The sequence below is a fragment of the Poecilia mexicana genome, unplaced genomic scaffold, assembly GCF_051168715.1.
Source record: "Poecilia mexicana isolate PSO_F unplaced genomic scaffold, ASM5116871v1 scaffold_5, whole genome shotgun sequence".
Lineage (NCBI taxonomy): Eukaryota > Metazoa > Chordata > Actinopteri > Cyprinodontiformes > Poeciliidae > Poecilia > Poecilia mexicana.
Window position 1 is genome coordinate 4,523,822 of NW_028263374.1, and position 18,308 is coordinate 4,542,129.

Consider the following 18,308-nt stretch of genomic DNA (forward strand, 5'->3'; position numbering starts at 1 on the left):
ATTCAGTGAGTGAAGACAGGATTAAACAGCACTTTACCAGTAAAAAGCTCGAGCGTGTTTGTGTTTTCCTATCCTTTCTTTTCTAAAGGCATAGCTCCAAGTCCTGTGAGAGGAGTTAACCGACTAGAGACCCCCAACAGACAAACGTTTTCAAATGTTTCGTCCGTCCTCTTTCACATTGAAGGGGGTGAGTGACATTACGACCAAGAGAGGTTGCGACAAAAAAAACAAACAAAAAAACTCTTTCTTACCTGCAATGCGAAAGCGGCTAACTTGAAAACATGTTCGCTCTCCACTTCAATGGTTTCCTGTCGGGAAAGGAGGCGAAAAACAGCAAGCTTTTTAAAAACACACACACACAGCGCTGACTGTCTCAAACACTTGACTCGAGAGAAAACCCTCCCGTCCCATACTTCGAGACCGTACCTCGGTCCCACCGTTACCGACTGAACCACCGCCGCAGGAACATTTCGGTGTTTCATGCGGCTATGAAGACGTTTTAACTGTCTCTTCTCTTCTTTTGAGTTATCTTGGAATTACAAATAAAAAAATGAAATCCACAACGCGGGACAAACGGACTAGTTTAAGGTTCTGCTCAGAGTTAAAGCCCCCTCGGTAAAGTGGTACGGTCCCTAAGCAGGTTCAACAGTCTCCGTCTCCCATGGTGACCAGTCAGCTCTCCCCGCGAAAAAAACTGCACACCCTACAACGTTTGATCTCATGCTGCCTTCACGTGCGTCTCGTAAAAGTTTTATTTCCACTTACTAAGGATTAATTATCGACAATCCAAACCAGAAACGTTTATTTGCGTTTCCTCTTAACTTTCTAAAGTTTATATTGTTGCACCTTTCAGACTTTAGAGCGTAATCTTTACTTTCTACTTTACTAAAAAAAAAGCAAACTACTATAAAATCTCTCGAACCTTAAATGCAGCACCCAATTGCAACAAGAAAGCATAGTATTTAGTAATAATTTTGAGAAACTTTGTAAACACTTTTTAAAGAGCAATTCCTGAGACAAATGCTTAATTATTTAATAATGAAGATCCATCTTAAAATTTTGTATGAGTTTATTTGGTAGGAGTTCACAAGTTTCTTTCTTCTTCCTACTCCTTTTTGAGCATGTTAATTGTAGTACAAAAATATGTATCTTTTGCATTCCTAGTTCATGTGTGTGATTTTATATTTCTATCATGTTTGAAATAAATTGGTAACTTCACTTCCCAAAGATCTATAGATGATTTGGAAGTGAAAGACATCCATTGGAATTATATACCTGAAGTCGAATGGTTTTAAAAAAACTATAACCAACCAGGAATAATAAAACAAGTAATATTTGGATTGAAATAAATGCCTTTTAGTTAATTCTCAAGTGAAATAACCATATTGTAGAAAAAGATAACAAACATATTATATCTAACATGACTTTTGTTGACAGACGAGGTCAAAGAATCCAAAGTCTTACTGAAAGTAGCTAATGCTAACTTGCGCTAAATTATCAATAATTTCACAGGGCACCCACCCAAAAAGATTATTAGCACAATGACATTTAATTAAAAAAATATTCCACATTAAACAAATATAACAGATAAATGTCACACTGCTTTAAATCACTTACATTAAACACTAAAGATTTAGCGTTTAAGAAGAAAAGCTCCACAGTCGTATTCTCTTTCAACAGGGTGATCTTCTCAACATAAAACCTGCAAAGATATTTTTTTTATCAGCAAAACAACAACAAAAATTAATAAATAAAAGATCAGTTTTCATCTATGTGCAAGTGTTTATTCACAGATCCACAGATCATCTTGTTTAAATCTGGCCGCATTGTTTGGGAATCTAACAGGAAGACATTCATTGTGCTACATCACCGCCACCTGCTGGTTGATTGATGTTACTGATCTCAAAGGAGCACTACCTTGTTTACTGGCACTTGTAGAGGAAAGAGGTCAGTTTGGGGAGTTGATCTATGAAGGGATTCATATATTTTTGACTATTTAAAAAAAAGTACTAGACACCTTCATAAATTTAAAAATGTATACAGTTATTTACTCATATGTCCATCCATATATGTATTTTTTTTTCTTCATATTGTGCCATTTTTTAGTGTAAATCACGTCTGTCATCCCAATGTACTTTATTGGGGTTACACAGTGAAAAAAGTAAACCAGTAAGCTTTGTTTCAAGTAGACAAATTGAGTTTTAATTCGATTACATGTAAGAAATTAACTCAATTCTTTTAAGTCGTTGCTCCATTCTCTTTCTCTCAGTCCGACACCAAGTCAAAGTGCTCCCACCGCCAGTTTCCAAAATAGGACTACCGTGTTCAGGGTGGTGCGCAGTGTTAGTTTTTTGTTGCTGTTGTTTTTTTGTTTTATTTTGTTTTTTGTTTTGCTACTCTGGTAGCAAAAAATATATATATAAAAAAAATAAGCCAGATTTTTGGCTTATCCTGCTGGTTCTTCCACCACACTTTTCAAATTTCTATTTGTAAAAAAAAAAAAAAAAAAAAAAAAAAAAAAAAGAGAGTTGAAAACCATATTTTGCATTGGGCTATCGTAAAGTTCAAAGAATAGAAATAAGTCTGCAGCCCACCATGTGGTTCACGTCTCAGCAGTCTACTCTGAAGGTGAACCTGATTTCATCACGCAGTCTCTACACTACTGTACTACTGTGCTCAAAGTTTTTTGACGAACAGAACGGCACATCTTTTTTGCCTAAGCATCCAATTGGTTCACATTTGGCAAGCTCTGAGAGTAATAACACTCACCTCACAAGAAACTTGATTTCCAGTGGCCCCGATGTCTTGGAGAAGGCATGATCAAGCACTTTACGATCCAGCTGGAGCCAGTTACTCTGGCCACTGAGCAGCAATAAAATAATAGATCACATATCACGCTACGCTGCTACCTCAGCCTCCTTCCTCCTTCCCGTTTCTGATTAAAGGAAATTCAAACGCCCTACTCGTATCATTTCAAATGCGATGAAACCGACTCACTTGTCGTCTACGAAGCACAAGCCGAAGTATTCCTTCTCCTTCAGGTTGAAGTGAGACGCCACCAGGTCCAGCAGCTCCCGAGACAACAGCTTCGGCTGCGGGGTCCGGGGGCAAAATAAAAGGGAAGCAGAAAACAAAGGAAGGAAAACAGATCGCCATGTGTGAGAGAGCCAAAGTCCCGGTCAACCAAACCATTTCCCCTGAAAAAGAACCGAAAGTGCGAAGCTGTATACCTGAACCAGCAGCTCCAGCTTCCTGCCGTCGAGGAGGTGAATCTGACACACACGACCTTCAGTCATCTATAAAGTAGGTGCAAAAAAAATAAATAATCCACTGAGATCATTTCTATAAAGTAATCTCTAGTTTTCTCTAGAGATGTGGTTTTAAACTTTTTAAACCTCAAAAATGTGATATTTGTCTTCCAGATCACAAGTCGATTTTACACATTTTCATCGTCGTCCTCTTGCTAAGAGACAAAACGGAAACACAACGCCATCCTGCTCCAGTGATTCACCGGATTTCCATTGTACTGTCGGCAATTAAAAGTTTTAGGGTTACACTCTGCCACAATTAGCAGAAACAACCGATGTTAGGCTTTTCTAGGATCCAGGTCGATTCATATCCATGCAATTCCATTTTGTCCCTTTCTACCTTAAATTTATTCCTGTAAACAAAACTTTGTACATCCGTTTACAAAAACGCTGCATGTCAGTTCTGTGGGCAGTTACAGATTCTTGATGAAACAGGAAACAAAATAGAATGCTGAATTCTTTTATGAAATTTTAATTAATTGCATAATTCTTTCTGGAGTCTTTGCATTCAAACCTAATTTTTTTTTTAATTTTAGATCTGATACCCATATAGGACAGTCAAATTTAATAAAATATGACGAAATATGATTTTTAATCAAAGCAAAACAGGTCAGACCAACCAGCAGATGTCATTAAATCAAGACCTATGACTACAGTTTTCCATCCATCCATCCATCCATCCATCCATCCATCCATCCATCCATCCATCCATCCATCCATCCATCCATCCATCCATCCATCCATCCATCCATCCATCCATCCATCCATCCATCCATACAGGACCAGACTTAACAGGATGTAGGCCCCGGGACAGGAGTCAGTTTCAGTGCCCTATCCACTAAAGAAAAAATATTTTTCTAAGGCAAATTACAGTATTTACATTATTAGATAGTCCCATACATCAGCAAGTATGAACTGATGCATTGTAGGTTTACTAACTTCATGTTGTCTCAAAAGAAATCGACTATAGCTTCATAATTGAAGGTGGTTCAGTGCTTTCTTAGTGATTCCAGTTTATTTCTCGTGTCTAGTCCTCTTAAATACTCTAATTTTAATATGTTTCTTATGTTTAGTCGTTTGTTAATGTTAGATTCATTTCCTAGTCCCCAGCGTGTCTTCTGTTGCTCCCCTGTCACTTCCTCTTTCTCTCTCTCTCCTCAATCTGCTTCCTGCTCATCAGTCCAGGTCTTTTGTTTCAGCATTCACCCTCACAGTATTCAAACCCTTCTCCTGCTGACGCTCCTTGCTGGTTCCTCCTGTTTAATCCAGTTTCAGTTTTCTTTGTGTGCGTCTGGCTGTCTGTAACTTTTGGTTATCATTATTTTCATTGCTACTCCATGTCTCTGCCTCTCTGCCTATGGGTCTACTTCAACCACCATCAAAGATCTCTGACCTGCTGTTCATAAATATTTTCTTAGGCAAAGTTTATTTTCATTTGGTACCCATAAAGTTGTCTGCCGTCTCTGAATGTGTGCGCTGTGTCTGTTAATTTTCTGACGTCAGTGAAAAACACAGTGTTAAGCCAATTGGTTTTTAGTGCTGGAAAGTCATGGCTACATTGAAGTCCAGTTACTTCAACCACAAGGCCAGAGGACGCCCTGTTAATTGTTATTTTGTAAGCTTAATCTTCCCAGAGTGTGTTTTAAGTGCCATAGCAACGCTGTCATTTCACTTTTAACAGCAGCACAAGCTGCTTTCCCACTTTGTTGGGTTTTTTTATTGCCCTGAACCGCAACAAAAGACATCTCTGCGAGCAGCGTTCGACAACACGACAGAGGTCACGGTCACGCCAAGTTAGCATGATGCTAACTGTTAGCTCGGAAAGCTGCACAGGCTGAGAGCTCCTAAGCTTTAACTCTGTGTTTCACAGGAGGAAAGAAAAAGTGTCTCTAATAAAATTAGCAAGAGCAAAAAACCTAAATGGAAACTAATAGCCTCTATGTACTTTTGGAGAAGGAGACAAAGGTCATGAGTCAACAGAATGATTTCAAGCTAATCGCTAACAACAAAGCGTTTTCAAAGTCATTTTGTGACTCAGAATTGCAAGCTGATGTAACTAAGCATACAGTTGTGAAAATATTCACACCAACTGAACCTTTCCAAATGTTGTCACATAATAACCACAAATATCAAGATATTTTATTTGTACGCCCAATTTTATGCAATAAATCAACAGAAAGTAGCACATGAAAAATGACGTGGCGACTACTAGACAGCTTTTAAAATAAATAAATAAATAAACGTACCCCTTCACTCTGAGACTCTAAAATTATCCCAACTGCAATGAATTAATTCTGCACTCTATAAATGTGCCCTTTATGGTAGAGTGTCATAAAGAAAGCCATTGAGAATGCTTCTTGAAAGTTTAAAATCTTCCCAAAATGCAAAACATGGCAAAAAACTAGCACTGCACAGAGCACACCATCTCGATGGTGAAACGTCATTTTTTATGTGGGGATGCTTTTCTTTAGCAGGGCACAGCAAAGCTGGGTACATCTTTAGAGCTGATTCTCTAAAGATGGATGGAGCTAAATACCTATCTTGGATATCTTGGAAGAAAGCCTGTAAAGAGGCTGCAAAACACTTTAGAAGTCTTCTTTAGAAATCTTATCAAGTTTCTAGAGCAACTATTTTAGTATTCTTGAAATAAAACAAAACTCACAAGAAACTTTTTAACAAGATATAGGACCTTGTTTTAAGTAAATAATGCCTTAATATTGAATACTAGCTCCACTAGCAGGTTATTTAACTTATAACCAGATATTTTTCCCATGGGTGAGACTGGGTCACATTATCATATTATGGTCAAGAATATTTGTTTTCCAAATACGTCTGTTGGTGAAGAAGAATATAAGCCTAACATTTAAGCTACATGAAACCTTTCCTGTTCTTTTTCTTTCAAATTGTCCTTCCAGTAGAGGGGAATAACTTTGTACAGTAAATGTTGTAGAGAAACTCAAGTAGACAACATGTCCCTCCACTCTGGCTTAGGCTGCCTCTATCACTTTGATGTAAAGAAACCGCACAGCGAGTTTCACCTGAGCAACACACCTAAAGCCGCAGGTACAGCCGGACCGCTCGTTTGTGTCCTCTGATCTAAAGGCGGTAACAAATTCAACAGTTTCTGTCAGAGACCTGTTGTGTACCTTTGCTAGTGGAAGTTATAGCTAGAACAGCTCCAACAGTCTTTATTATTTATTAATTTTTCCTTGTCTTAAGAATGTAGAGCTAATTAAATGATCTAAATAAGACCTTAAAGTGGTTCCAGTTTCTCTCGATGGCCAACCTGTTGAAACTGTGGCAAATTTGGGTCGTTCCTGGACAGTCAACTCAACTTTGCTGAAAACACTGACTACATTTTGAAGAACTGTTCTCAGAGACTCTACCTTTTGAGAAGACTTAGTGATCATGGGGTGACCCAACTAGACTCTAGTTGGGGCACCCCTATGTCTTGAATTTGGGGGGGGAATCATATTTTATTTATCACTACAGAAGGGTTCAGTGAATGCGCATATGAAACTGGTGGGTTCGGTACCTCAAAAAAGGTTAAGAACCACTGCTCTAGAATCACTCAGCAGGCTAAAACATACTGTAAAAAGGTGATTGTTCTGTAGGTGGGTTTCTGTGCAGATTAACCAATCAACTGTTTGGGTTTTTCCTTTATGGTACATAGAAGCAGTTTAAATTATTTTATTACATACTTTACCATGGGAAGCAAAAACTAATGTAAAAAAAAATACATTTAGGTGAATAATCAAAATTTTAATTACACTTACAAAGTCAATTAACATACAAATGACTAATTAATATAATAAACAAAAGTAGGCCTAGGAGAGAGCCTTGGGGAACCTCACTGATTATTGGTGATGCTTGGCGTCTAAACTGTTAACTGAACATACTGAATACATTCTTATGAACAGTTTCCAGTGAGTGGTAGGTAAGGCACCAGTCAGTGCTGTTTTGTATGCTATTTTGTCAGTTTCTGTTGTAAAAGTGGCCCATACAATTAACCTTTTCCACACCCCGTTTAGTTGTAGATCCATAGGACGATGGTACTGTATGGTTAGGGTGGAGCTACTGGTGTCACAACACAGTCTATTGATTGGGGAGCAATAAAACTTTGATGCTTGCCACAAGAACGAGACATACCAGTGCGTCAGTGATAGTTCAACGCTCTCCGGAATATGGCGGACCATTAAATAGCTTACCGACCAAGCAAACCCGTGCCGTACTGCTCAGAGGAAACAAGTTTTAAGGGAACCAAATTAAGCAGACATATCAAGAGCCACTGATTCCCGACCTCTTCATAGAAATATTGTAAGAGATTTCTTAAATTCTCTTTTCCCTACTTTTAATTTATCCTGTCCTAAAACAAACACCTTGATGATATGCAGCTTCAGGTGGTGCTTTTAGCAGGCAACATGCTGGCAAAGTTCTTAGACTATGTGATGATGGTTTTGTCACACGATTAAGAACGAAACAGAGAGAGCTCTTGACTCTCAGGTGAGGTGTTTCAGCATCAACGCGTTTCAAAGTTCCCCTTTTCAGCCATGCAGACAGTGAGATCAAACAACATTTCGTGCTGCTTTTCAAATGACTGCCATATGTGCAAGGCAGAGGGACTCTTGTTAAAAAAAAAGAAAAGAAAAGAAAAATCTGGTTTTGTGACTCAACCGGAGGAAGCCTGGTCCTCATAACAATAAACACAGCACACAATTATGAGCCATGACAGAAAAAAAGAAGAGGAAAACAACAGTGGCTGATTCGAGGAAAGTTAAGCAATAAGAACGTAATTTGTGACAAAACTAAAAAAGATGCTTGTCACAATTTTCTTGCCCTAAGAGGTGAACGTTACCTGGTAGCATTTTCCTATCCTGAACCAGGACTCCAAGAGGCGCCTGCATGGGATCAGCCCACGACTGTACCACGTCCTCAGCGTCTCGTGCGCCAGGCTCCAGACGAGCTGGCTCCCCGACGCCACCAGGTCTTCCAGTCCACGTATGATGCGCACGGCCATGCCTGCCCCCCTGTAGTCTCCTCTCTTGGCCGGACTGCGTCTACCCCTCTAGCAACGGGACCTCATAATGTCTTCAGGAACAAGTCAATCCATGGACCGCTTTGTTTTGCTTTGAAGCAACAAGCTGCAAGGAGCATCCACACACTGGTCTACTATGTCTCCCAAGCTGATGTAATGTCAGTGTGAGTCGGCGCTCTGGAGAGGCTGGAGCGGAGTAGTGCGCCTTAGGCTCGGTCCTGGGCCCCGGTCCAAAACACTGCCTCAGAGTGCAGGGGAGGGCAGGACAGAACAGAACCAAGAGGCCCACTGCCGCAAAATCTCCGTCTGCCCCTCCACGTTTAAGAAAGAAGAAGAAGAAAAAAAAACCTCAAACACTGACCGCACAGAAACAAACGTCCAGACTTCTACACCCAACACATTTAGCGGTCGAATTGCAGAGGGTGTTTGTACGTTACGTCTCCGTAAATGACAAACGTTTCTCCACCTTTCCCCCCCGCCCCCATTTTATTTCAGTGTTTAAATGTCATTGTCTGCACAGGGTGTGGGGCTGATTTCCTGAGCAGAGCAGACCAGACGTTCCCACCCGTTGTGTTGTGAGGCAGCACTAAAAATAATTGCTTTTGTCTGAGCCAGCAGATAGAACTGACATGGCAAAAAAAACAAAAAAAAAAACAACAAAAAACAACAAAGTGAAACTACGAGGCAGGAAAACACACACATACACACACGCACAGGGGAACGTCTTTCTCTGCAAAGCTGCAGATCGCAGACCACCTGATTCAGCTAAAACAAGTTACAGGAACGCCAGTGGGACGGAGCGGCTCATCTGGAAACTATATCTGCTGGTTTGTTTACGTGAGCCTCAGACTCAAAGAGAGTTTAAGAATCTAAACAACGTTTAATGGAACGTGATGTGTTGGAAATATTCACTCTTCCAGTTCACATGGATGGATGGATGGATGGATGGATGGATGGATGGATGGATGGATGGATGGATGGATGGATGGATGGATGGATGGATGGATGGATGGATGGATGGATGGATGGATGGATGGATGGATGGATGGATGGATGGATGGATGGATGGATGGATGGATGGATGGATGCTAGGGGGCTTCAAATGACAGTAACCCAGGGCCTCAATTTTGTCAAAAGGGGGTGGTAAAGATTTTTCTTTTCTTTTTTTTTTTTTCAAACATTACACTTTATATTGCACTCATAGGCCCAGATTGTGAGTTTTATTATGTATCATTTTTATGAGTATAAATAATTTTAAATGTTTGAAAATGATGAAGTTGTAGTTGATTTTATTGAGAACAATATGGTGTTATCGGCCAGAAAGCATATTAAACCTGCATCAAGGTATCAGCTTGTACTCGCTGATGTTTAGGGCTACCTAAGAATTTACTATAATTTGCATTAGAAAAATATTTTTTGTAAGTGGATAGGGGACCAAAACTGGTTGCAGCCCAGGAGCCCACATCCTAGTAAATCTGGCCATGGATGGATGGATGGATGAATGGATGAATGGATGGATGGATGGATGGATGGATGGATGGATGGATGGATGAATGGATGGATGGATGGATGAATGGATGGATGGATGGATGGATGGATGGATGAATGGATGGATGGATGGATGGAAGGTTCTTAAAGGACAACAGGAATAGCCTAGAATCGATAGTAAATATGTGCCATCAGAATTTGAATTAAAAATGCCTCTGAAATTTGAATGTTGCATATCTGCACTTACTTTTTCAGTGTTAAATTATATTCAGAATATATTTTTAATCTAAAAGAATTTTCATCGTCATTATTTGTACATGGTTGTAATTTTCATTTGTTAAAAAAATTCACATATTTACTTCCATAAAAGCCTTACTGAAACTAAAGACTGAAAATTAGCTTCATAAGTTGATAAATCCATACTTAGCCCGTCAGAATAAAGTATTCATCCAAATCCCTAACAAATTCAACCAAACAGCTCTATGCTGAGGTTGGAAACTAAGTACTCCGCCTACAATAGATGTAGAGAGGCCACATAAATCTAAACATCTTGGTTTTTCATTGAAAACATAAAAAAAAAATCTTTTCTGTAGCAAAGAGGCCCTATAAGCCTTTAAATAAAAAAGTTTGGCAAGAAGAAACAAAAACATACAGCAACTTTGTAGCTTACCAATAAACATCAGGCGTGCTGGGAAATTAATTAATTTTGCCAGTGGAGACGGCCTTCGTGGGGCTGAGCTAGTTTACAAAGAGGAAAGAGGGTAAAACTTTCAATCTCAAGATGTTCAAAGCTCATAGAGACAGCCGGAAAAAACTGGCATTTTTTGATGGAGCAAAAGGCAATTCTACAAGTTATTGGCTCACAGGCCTAAGCGCAAATTTTCACTTCACCTTGCAGATTTTTATTTAACAAAATGCAATCATTTAATCTTTTTCATCTTACTTTACAATTATACACAACTTTGCATTGTTGTTCTGTCACAAAAATTTCAACAATATGAACTAAAGTTTAACATAACGTGACAAAAATGTGGAAAAAGCCAAAGGAAGACAAATACTTTTACAAGTTAATGCACTTATATCCTAGTTCAAACCCTCTGAATATCTTCTACCACCCATTGTCTTTGCATGTGATTATACAGGCTGTTTCTCAGCCTCTTGTTGTCTCGAGCCTGGCACAGAAGCAGTCAGCACTATGACTTCACGCTGTAGTGATCCTGACTTTTGTGAGTAGAGTGTCAACACATAAGTCACTCATTTAAAGGGACAATATTATGTAAAATCCACTTTTTTCAGCTTTACAGTTCTAATGTTATCCCCTCATCAAAAACATCAAAACAAAGCAGACCTCCAGTGCTGCTTCATTTCTTTCCTGCATGTTTGATAAATTTTTAATCTCGATGGCAACCATTCAGCTGTGCAAAAGAGCCTGGGTGGAGCTATTTCCGCCTTTGAGGCGTGTCTCCTCCCCAGAGCTGCAGTTTCCGAACTTCTGTCCTTCTGCGTCAGAGAGCAGCCCTCACCCGAGTCAGCTCCTTCAGACTAGCCAGCAGCAATTAGCAAACACCTGGTGGAACTGCACATCAGCAGAGCTCATTATGCTAGCTAATTCTCAGTGTAACGCTGGTTAAAAAAATACAAAATAAAAAAACATTGTTAAAGGATTAATAGAAGAGTCATGTTGTGATGACTTCCTGAAGGAAGTTTCAGAAAGAGCAGGAGTTTCTTAAAGAGACAGGAATTTCAAGGTGTTAAATTACAAAGTCAAATTTATATTTGATAAATATATATAACATTTTTACAACAACTGAAGGTGACATAGCTACTTGATAGAGATATAAAATGCCACTATGAAAAAACATAATACTGTCCCTTTAAAGGCTACAAATGTCCGTAAACTATTTTCAAAGGACTTTATAATGAGAAGGATGAGGTGGAGTTGTTCAGATTTTGATTCTGTAATTCTGCAGTTCCCTCGTTCTGACAGTAGGTGGGGAAATTGAGTGTCAGAACATATTCCCTCTTTGTCCCTCAGGGACAAAGAGGGAATATGTTGAGTGAAAATTGAACAATTGTGTCTAGAGTGTTTCCCCATGTTCCCTGTTTCAACTATTAATAGGGCTTCGCGTCACTTGTGACTCAAACTGAAGGCTTAACTCAGAAAATGACCTCCAGGTTCTGCTCCGTTCTGTCCCAGAGGTTCAGAGTTAATAGGTCTGACTCCGCTGGGAATGCAAGGCGGGAGGACGACACCAGCGGAAGCAACCGTGCTGCAAATATCATCAGTTTATCATCCCGGGGCCATTTTTCAACATCGAATGCCAATTACCCTGCATAATTGCTGTCTGATTAATCGTCTAAGTAGGGAGGGGAAAGGCCTCCTGGTGAATGCAAGCAACATCGAAGAGCTAGAAAAAAAACGTGGAGGGGTGTGGAGGGGCGGGTGGGTGAGGGTGTTGGCGGAGACAGCTGTCATCCACACGGGTCTTGCAGCTGACGAGCTATATGCCGCATACTGAGACTGCAGCTGACCCGCTGAATGGAAGACATTCTGCGACTGTATGCCTGACGCGAACACGCCTGCAGAGCAAGTCCTAAGCACGGCAACGCGCACGCATGCCTGTCGTGCCTCCTGCGGGTGGACACAGCTGTCAGAGATTATGATACTCTCCCCACAAGGAGGATGATTTCTACTCATACATCATGGATGAACTGTTAGATTAAGCTCATAAAACATGAATCAAGCCTATCATTGGTTTTTTCATGGCTGCATTGCCTTTGTGGTATCCTGAAAAAGTATGAACTATTCTATCTGGTATTATTAGTAAGGCTGACGTTAACGATTATTTTAGTTGCAGATTAATCAATTGATTATTTTTGACGATTAACCGATTAATCGGCTAAGAAAATTGGGACATTTTGTAGATATTTAATTTAAGCCTTTTTTCTTTTGCAATACTAGAAATACATAAAAATGCAAATAAACAATTAAATTCCTGTTTTAAATAAGAAAATTAGCATTTTATTGCCTAAAATGTAATAATAGGAAGATAATCACATATTTTAATTTAATCTTAAATGCAAAACATACATGTTCGTTGCACACTTTTGGATTAATTACTGCTCTGAATGTGCTGTTCTTTCAGCCATGTATTTATTAGAACAAAACAAATCAAGAAGAACTAGTTGATCCGTCGTGTCTTATGGCCCAAAGCCATTTGAAAGCCTGTTAGCATCAGTTTGCTGCCGAACAAGCAGACAAAAATTTTCCCCCACATCTGCTGAGGAAACGGGAAAGTGTTTTAATCGCAGCCAATTAACACCGTGTGATTAAGCTCCTTTTGAGGAGTGAATGGAGGCACTGAGGAGCTCATTGTGTGAGGTACAGTCAGGCTCGGCTTTGTGTGGCTAGGCAGGAGGTGGGAAAAAGAAATTAAAGGCAGGAAAAGTGGCTGCCACCATCCACCTATTCCCCCATCGTGGGTGTCTGGGGGGGTTTATCTCCTCTTGTTGGGTTCTCTTGTGGCACACGACGGCGCTCAGGGAGCACCCTGGAGGCCAGAGGCCGTGACTAACCGTATGTGTGCATAACCCAGATGCTATGAAGAGTAGGAGGTCAAAGAGGGGGAGGATTCAGAGTTGGGGGGGTTACAGAGGCTGCGTTGTCAGCCAACAACTCCGCACTTGTCTAACGTTACAAAGTTAGATGCTTCTAATCTAGGGATTAGAAGTAAAAGACTATGTCGGAACATTTGTAATATCATATCTGAGTCGCCAGAAACATGTGTTGCCTGTAAAATTAAGATACTGTTGTCCAAAAGAGAAGTTCCCAGAAAATCAGACTGGAGACAGTCAACTGAAAATGGGCTTGAGTTCTGGACAAAAATATATAATGTATATTAGAGATGCACAGAGAAGTGGGTCACTTCACGGATGAAGCTAAATTTCACTTTGACTGACCTGTCAGAAATTCACAAATCCAATCTTTTACCAAAGCTACAAATACTGTACCTAAGTACTACCAGGCCACGCAAGCAATCAGTGTTGATGTTATTACTGGGGAAAAGACTCAAAAGCCCCTTTCAGATCATAATTCTGTTCTACACATGTGCTTTACACTAAAAAGTCCTGATATAGACTAGAGGGGTGGGTTGAAGTCAACATGGGGAGTTTAGAGAAAACCACTTAGATCTGTAAAGAGAAATCCTTTAGATTCTTCTCATCGCCTATGGTAACTTGTGTCAAATGATGCCTTAGGCTACGTTCGCACAGCAGTTCTTGATGCTCAATTCTGATTTTTTGCTGAAATCACATCTCTTTTGTATGTTCGTAGATATGACTGAATGATGTGACCACAATCAGACTTCAGTGTGAGCAGTTTACGACCCCAGAGCGACCGGCATCCACAGAAGAAGAACGTAGCTCTCTGTTTACGGAAGTAATAATGGATTTATGGATCAATTTTTAAATTAGTCAGAGCTAACTGCATTGTCACAAGATCATAGCAGCACAAAGGAAGCTAATAAAAAGAAAGTACAACTAATAAAGATGATCTTTCGTGGCTCATTTGCTGTGGAGAAATCTGTTTGGATGCATAATCAGAGCCAAGAGCGGTGGGATTGTGATGCGATGCACTTCAGTGAGGCAAAACTGTCACAACATTTCAAAACTATCATTTTCAGCCACTGTTTGCTTCCGTATTTACCATGTCTGACTTCTTCTGGTGACAAATTATGATGCGTGTGGGTAACAAAGTGCTCAGGGAATTCCCCAGGTATCTCTGGCCTTTGATTTCATTGTCTCAAATCCTCTGAAAGCACACAGCCTGTGTGTGATCACACCAAAGTCAACTTGGACTTGATACAAGGACATTAGGAGACATTGGGAGGGGCAGTGTTGGGTTTTTATGGTGAAATCATGACTGAAAGGAAAAAATTGATTTAGTTTTTGGGGGTTTTTTTCGGTTTCCGTAAAATGTTTAGAGGTAAAAAGAAAAAGAAAAAATGCTATTCATTCAGGCTAAATTCAATACTTTTTGCAGTTTGAATTGTTTTGTACCTAATTTTTGGCGGGTTTGAAAAGGAGCCGTCTGTCACAAGACCCCTGGGGGACATTTCATTGAATTGGTGAAGGGGCATTTTGACCCGGAGTCAACATCATTGGATATTAGAGAGAAACTTAATTTATTATTTGAGCCTTCAGACTTTGTTGGAAATTACAGCGTTAAGGCATCTGTCTTCTCCTCAAATGCACATAGAGGCTGTTGTTTACAGCTGCTAATGCTTGCCATGCTAAATCACGCTAAGGGTAGCTTAAAACATCAACTTCAAATCACCATGTATCAAAAAAATAAAATTACTGGTGCATAAGCCTGTCACACTAAGCAGTAAGTCAGTTAGTCGGATGGTAAATTATGAGGAACTTGATCATTTCCATGCCGATGATTAATAGTTTTGCAGTGTTAATTTGTTTACAGAGACATCATAATCCATTGTATTCAACGTATTTTTGGAAGGACTACTACTCTCTACTCTAATTAATACAAATAATTTCCCTGAAGATTCATGCGTGTTTAGAGATGTTAAAAGTCCATTTCATATTTCTACATAACTGGAAACCCTAAATCTATTCTGCGGTCATAGTCCCTGATTAGCGGAGTCAAGGCAGTCGATCATATCTGCGCTTCTGAAAGCCTCTGGCTTATCACTCTCAGTCCAATTTACTGAACATATAATCACATCACTTGCATGGCCTTATCTGACCACATATGGCACATGTGCGTATGAGACACCGCAACAGATGTCGGGAGTTTTCAGGCCCTGCGCTCCAAAGGCACACTACAGAACTACTGTGACTCCCACAGTGAATCTCACTTTAAAACTGGGATTCGCTGTCTTTTAGGGATAGTTAGCACTTTCCCCATCAGTGTTTGGCCACCAGTGTGCTTGACAAGCTCTGTTTATATCCTGGTGAGTGAACACAAAAGCTTTCACCAAGCCACTGTCGCATCGAGAGCCGCTGAGGTTCACAAACGTAGGTAGAAAGCTTGAAAACAGAGCATCTGTTCCTGCTTTCCTGTCACTGCGATGTTTTATTCAGTCAAATTGCTGCTTACATATTCACTCATTCCTGAAACAGCTGCTGCACCGCCGATGGGCAACATTCCTTATGGCTTTGCAATGTTGCGTCGGTTGCAAAGTAATCCACATTTATTGTTGCAACCAGTTTAAATAATAAAAATATAATACTGTAAAGACAAAGCTGTTTTTATGAACATGCCCTCCAGCAGATGTTTTCGCAGATGTTTTACTCGAGTAGCAATAACTCAATTGCGCAATGAAGAGAAGCAATTTATCTAGAAAGCTTCTTCAAACTCAACTTATCTCTAAAATGTGAATAAAAAATAAAAGGTGAACGCTGCCACACTTAAAAACATTCTGATGACAAAACCCATGCGGTCCAGTGAAAAAGTATTTTTCATCTTACAGATTTATTAGATTTTTGCTGCGTAGATGTTAGCTTGGCTGTTGCCTTCCTATGAAATTTCACTGAACATTAACAACCCATCGGACCAACAGCGTACCATGGCGTTGTGATGGTCTGAACTCAAACATACTCCAGTCCAACTGAATTAAAACAGCCGCATTAAAAAAAAGAAAAAGATGAAAAGATTCTCATTATTGACTTGACAGTCCTCATTAGTACAACAAACACGACCCTAGCTTGGGGACACTCGGTATCATTTTTCTTCCATGTGTGCTGGACACCTGCTCTAATTCGCCCTGGCCACCATCTACAGATCAGCTTTCTATTCCAGTCTCCACACATTATAAAGACATTATTCATTTCTGACTGATGATGCCTCACCATGGTTAAAGAGAGTCACATTACTGGCTTTGCTGCGGTAATGTAACCCCGGCGGTTGCCTAGCATGTACCGACTTGTACAGTTGGACAGTCCCATATGCATATAGGTTGGCTTCTAGCTCCAAGGCATATGGCTTAAACACCAGTAACATTGTGCATGGTAAGATTCCACCACTTAAAACTCCCTTCATTTATATAAGGGAGATAATGCAGGACTATATCTGGTTCAGAGAGCATAGATTTACCCCTCCCTTGCCAACCTTCCTACTTCTCAGTGAGTATCTAAGCATAAGGTGGCGAATTCGCACAAAGTTTTGACCTAAAAAAATGGATTTGAAGACGTTTCTGGTATTAAAAAATCACAGATAGCCATGGTTGGACTACTAGAAGAGGACGAAATATTGGTCTTTTTGAAGTAACCCTGTTCTGTCAACAAGCTGCTTATGCCAGCTTTCAGCCACACTCCTTCTGGCTTATGCTAGTCTGCAAAATGGCGACAAGAGTTGGGAGAAAACACCAGAGTCAGCTGATTGTTCAACAATAATTGATTCCATTTTTTGAAAATTGTATCTTCTGTTCAGTATTCAGTATTCATTACCCAATAGATGTATACATAATCACAATACAATATTGACCTTTTGAATTCTGCACCTAAAAACTAAGCAAAGTATGAAAAACTACTATTGGGACTAATAAAACCTAACCTGAAACTAAACAATGTTTAACCAATAAAAACACACTCTAATAACCAACTAAAACAAACTGAATTAGATAAACCAAAAGTCACAATGAAATAAAACTAAACTATGATGGAAAACCCAGAAGGGTTAACGGAAATATCAAGACGGTTGTGTCACAGCAAACTGAAATGCGCTGTTGACGCCATACCGCGCCGTAGTTTCAACTTTTCCACCGTATTACTTTATATGTAATGAGAACACATCGTGAACGACATATCCGATACATTACCGGACACAGCGTTTCACAAAGGAGTTTGATTTTTTTACGTTTGCACTGAGATGAAAAGATATTCCAGCATGCATGAGAAAATGAGAAACAGTGTGACAGCAGCTTTGGTATTTACAGTAAAGAGGATGTGCTGTTGCTCACAGTGACTTTGAAATTTCATCTCGACACTTGAAACTGGATGACAGGGTTTCGACATGAGCTGTAAAAATATACTTAGCTAACCGTGATTTTAACCACAGCGGCTGATGACATGTTCATTCAAGATTTTACACTGGGAATCTCATTTAAATAAAAAATAACAATAAGTTATATATAAACAATACATTTTTAAGATAACATTGTTGTATTTTAGCCACAGTAGTGATTACTCTTTTTCTGCTTTCAGATAAACGCAATTAGATCAAATTATAGGTGTTTTTTTTTAAAGCCACTCAATATATGAAATTGCCAAATTGCCGCCATCATGACAATATCAACCTATGAAATTCCTCAGCCACAGAACTCTTTGGTGCCATATTTGGCAGACTGTTATAGCTCAGGTGCCTTGCTTTGAAACTATTTTCAACAATAAATTTGACCACTTGGATGGATTATGACTCTTCTTTTTGTCTACAGCCGTCTTAGTGACCAAGATCAAAAAAC

The 18,308-nt window shown here is 39.6% G+C and overlaps 1 protein-coding gene across 4 annotated transcripts in view; it reads right to left on the bottom strand.

Annotated features, from left to right (window-relative positions):
- The window catches only part of frmd4ba (FERM domain containing 4Ba), a 59,042-nt gene that overhangs the window by 29,633 nt on the left and 11,101 nt on the right, over positions 1-18,308 (bottom strand). For 2 of the 4 annotated variants that reach the window (XM_088005367.1, XM_088005368.1), the window contains exons 2-6: positions 3,231-3,296; positions 2,998-3,092; positions 2,770-2,862; positions 1,618-1,702; positions 252-308 (exon numbers count right to left, since the gene is read on the bottom strand). In XM_088005367.1, the coding sequence (XP_087861493.1) occupies positions 252-308; positions 1,618-1,702; positions 2,770-2,862; positions 2,998-3,092; positions 3,231-3,296 (396 nt within the window). Of the gene's footprint in view, positions 1-251; positions 309-1,617; positions 1,703-2,769; positions 2,863-2,997; positions 3,093-3,230; positions 3,297-8,163; positions 10,125-18,308 lie in introns of those variants that run through there. The other 2 variants (XM_015007320.2, XM_015007318.2) reach the window with 2 other exon arrangements.